Source organism: Mirounga angustirostris, unplaced genomic scaffold, assembly GCF_029215605.1.
Source record: "Mirounga angustirostris isolate CCGP_5_RB_7025 unplaced genomic scaffold, mMirAng1.0.hap1 SCAF_10, whole genome shotgun sequence".
Lineage (NCBI taxonomy): Eukaryota > Metazoa > Chordata > Mammalia > Carnivora > Phocidae > Mirounga > Mirounga angustirostris.
In genome coordinates this window covers 60,283,038-60,285,692 of record NW_026991718.1, presented here as the reverse complement: position 1 = coordinate 60,285,692, position 2,655 = coordinate 60,283,038, and the positions used below count along the sequence as shown (strand labels likewise).

The following is a 2,655-nucleotide window of genomic DNA, read 5'->3' as shown; positions in this document are numbered from 1 at the left end:
GATAAGCAGTAACCTCTTTCCCCTCCTACACCTCCTACCCATTCCTCAAACCTGTTCCTCCTACGCACCCAATGGATGTCTGCAGGAAACGGGTACAGAAACACAAAGGCATAAGCAGCTGCATTGTCCCATAAGCATTAATAATTAAAGAACAAGCAAACACCACCTAAAGCTCCAACATTTATTGTGTCAATGTTAAGCACACTTTTTAAAAGACAACATAGAATGTATAGAAACAAGGGGTTGGGGGACTCATGCTCATTTCCACAATACGGGTCATTAGGTTGGCTGGTTTTAAAAGGGCCAGGACGCTGCTCAGGACAGTGATGGTCCAGGCGCCCTCTGCAATGGGACTGATTCACTGTTCCAGTGTGGGTCTGTTTTTTTGTTTTTACTTTTTATCAAAAAATATAAATAAAATGGCACTGCAGGCCCGGGCAGGAAGGACTCTGCAGGACTCTGTCTTCGCACAACGGCTTCTTGGAGGCTACTGTCGGGAAACACCACAAACTAGCAGGATGACAGACCACGCAGACCTCGGCTGGGCGGCTCTCGTCCACCCCGCCCCCGGGCGCTTCAGATTTTCTCAGAACTTAAGGGCTCTCGAGCTTCCATCCGAAAACTGCCACACGTCTTGAGCTCTCTGGGTACTACGCCGAATGGGGGTGTGTGAAGAACCTAGAAAGAGGTTGGAGACAGGGGAGGGGGAAAAAAAAGGACAGGTGTGACTTGGCCCAGTGATTTTCTGTTCTCTAACCAGCTTTTCAAAACCGTCACTTAAATTCACCACAGGTTGAGCCACTGGCATCTTAAGCACGAGTTCAAACTCAGTCCCCCCCCCCCCCCCACCTCTGACCTCTGAGTGCCTTTCCCATGCCTCCCTCCCTGCCTTCCCCCGCCAGGGACCCAGACCCGCTACCCGCTCCTATGATAGTCCTAATAAACTGGGGACACACCTGGAAGGAAACACTTTCCCTTACGACTGAGAAAACTGAGTAGGAAACAGCCCTTGGGTTGAGGAGAACAGGGGAGGGAGGGGGGCAGGGGGACATTTCCTCAAAATAATAATAAAATTATAAAGAAACAGAAACTCAAAATTGATGTAAAAGCAGCACAACGAAAACATGAAATGTCATCAAGTTCAACGTCAAAGCAGCCAACGATTTACAAGAGGCGAACAAATCTCTGAAGAGGAAACCAGAACCCAAAATAGTTGCTCCCAAATGGCACCAAAAACTGCCTGTAGTTTCTCTCAAACATGCAGTTTTCTTTTCCTTCTTTTCTTTTTGGTAAGGGGGGAAGGCAATGGTGAAGGGAAGAAGGGAGTGGTTATTTTCCTCCGGGGTTCCTCCCTTGCTGTGTACATTGACTTGAGGCGGCAGAGCTGGGAGTCCGGATGTGCCGAGGAAGAGGGCTACCACTGTGGCATTCCAGGGCTCGTTGCCGTGGCGACCCGAAGCCGGGGCCTGGGGCCTCCTCCTCCCCGACTTGGCGCCGCAGGAGGCCCAGGGTCTGGAGCTCAGCTGCTCTCCCGAACTCCCCCTGCGCAGCGGAGACCCGGACTGAGGGGCCTCCCGTGTCCAGGTGGGTTCTGGGGAACCCCGTTCCCAGTCCAGCCCTGTCACTGTCGTTGAGGCCCCTCTAGCTGATACCCCCATCAAACCCCTTTGTCCGACCTGCTACCAGTACTGAAAACCCTAACAGACAAAATACAGCCTGGGCATGTACCCCCGCTCACCGTTATTGAAAAGCACAACAGCCCAACCCCTGTGGGCTTGGGGGTGGGGGAGTGGATCCTGCATTAGAGGATTGACTTTGGGGAAATCGTTTAATTTGCCTTTTCTGCTGAATCACAAGGACCTGATATGCGCTCCCTTTAAGTAGTCTTTGCCACTTTACAGAAGGAAAAAACAGTATTTGGATCAACCATTGGAGTTGTGTTCAGGCAAGTTTCAGTTCTTAAGTACAATGACCCACGTGAACTGAATTGGTCTCCTTTCCCGTTTGAAAGGGAGGAATTAATTGCATCCCATGACCATAGATGACACTGGGAAACAGAGAGAGAGAGAGAAACAGACCCATCCCCCTAAAGGCTAATTCACTGGCCATGTGTTTTACTAAATGAAACAGAGGGCTAATGGGATGACAAGATGACAGCAAGCAAAAGTGCACACCCAACAACCCATGTCTACCATTCGCAGCTATAGAAGCCCTGAAATAAATGTACGTAATCCCAATTCTGGCTATGTGTCCTGATGTCCATTTCTCTAAACATGGGTTCATTTATTCTTAATTGGGAAAGCTGCAGGGCCTTAGGAGACACTTAGGAAAATTTGCTAAGTGCCTCATGCCTTTTTAAAAAGTTAACAGTCTTTCAAAGAACATTTCTCCAAGCAGGTTTAAAGAACACTGCCAATCCCATCCTCACACTGGCAAAATTCCCACATTTCTTTTTCTTTTTCTTTTTTTTAATGGGAAGTTGTCTGAAAAAAGAAAAGAGAATGGGATGGGTACATTCTTGAACACACCAGGCCCGGGAACGATGGAGTAACAGAATCATAATGAAGAACACACGACTACAACACAGTCATAAGAAATCATGTTTGTGTGTGCGTACAGAGGGCGAAAGAGGCTTTAAAAAAAAAAAAAAAGAAA

At 48.3% G+C, this 2,655-nt stretch overlaps 1 protein-coding gene across 6 annotated transcripts in view; it reads right to left on the bottom strand.

Moving 5' to 3' along the window:
* Positions 1 to 409: 409 nt before the first annotated feature.
* Positions 410 to 2,655, bottom strand: part of BCL11A (BCL11 transcription factor A) — a 100,138-nt gene continuing 97,892 nt past the window's right edge. For all 6 annotated transcript variants that reach the window (XM_054509861.2, XM_045884947.3, XM_064572483.1 and 3 more), the window contains one exon: positions 410 to 678. In XM_054509861.2, coding sequence (XP_054365836.1) covers positions 577 to 678 — 102 coding nt within the window. In that variant the 3' untranslated portion in view covers positions 410 to 576. The remainder of the gene's footprint in view (positions 679 to 2,655) is intronic.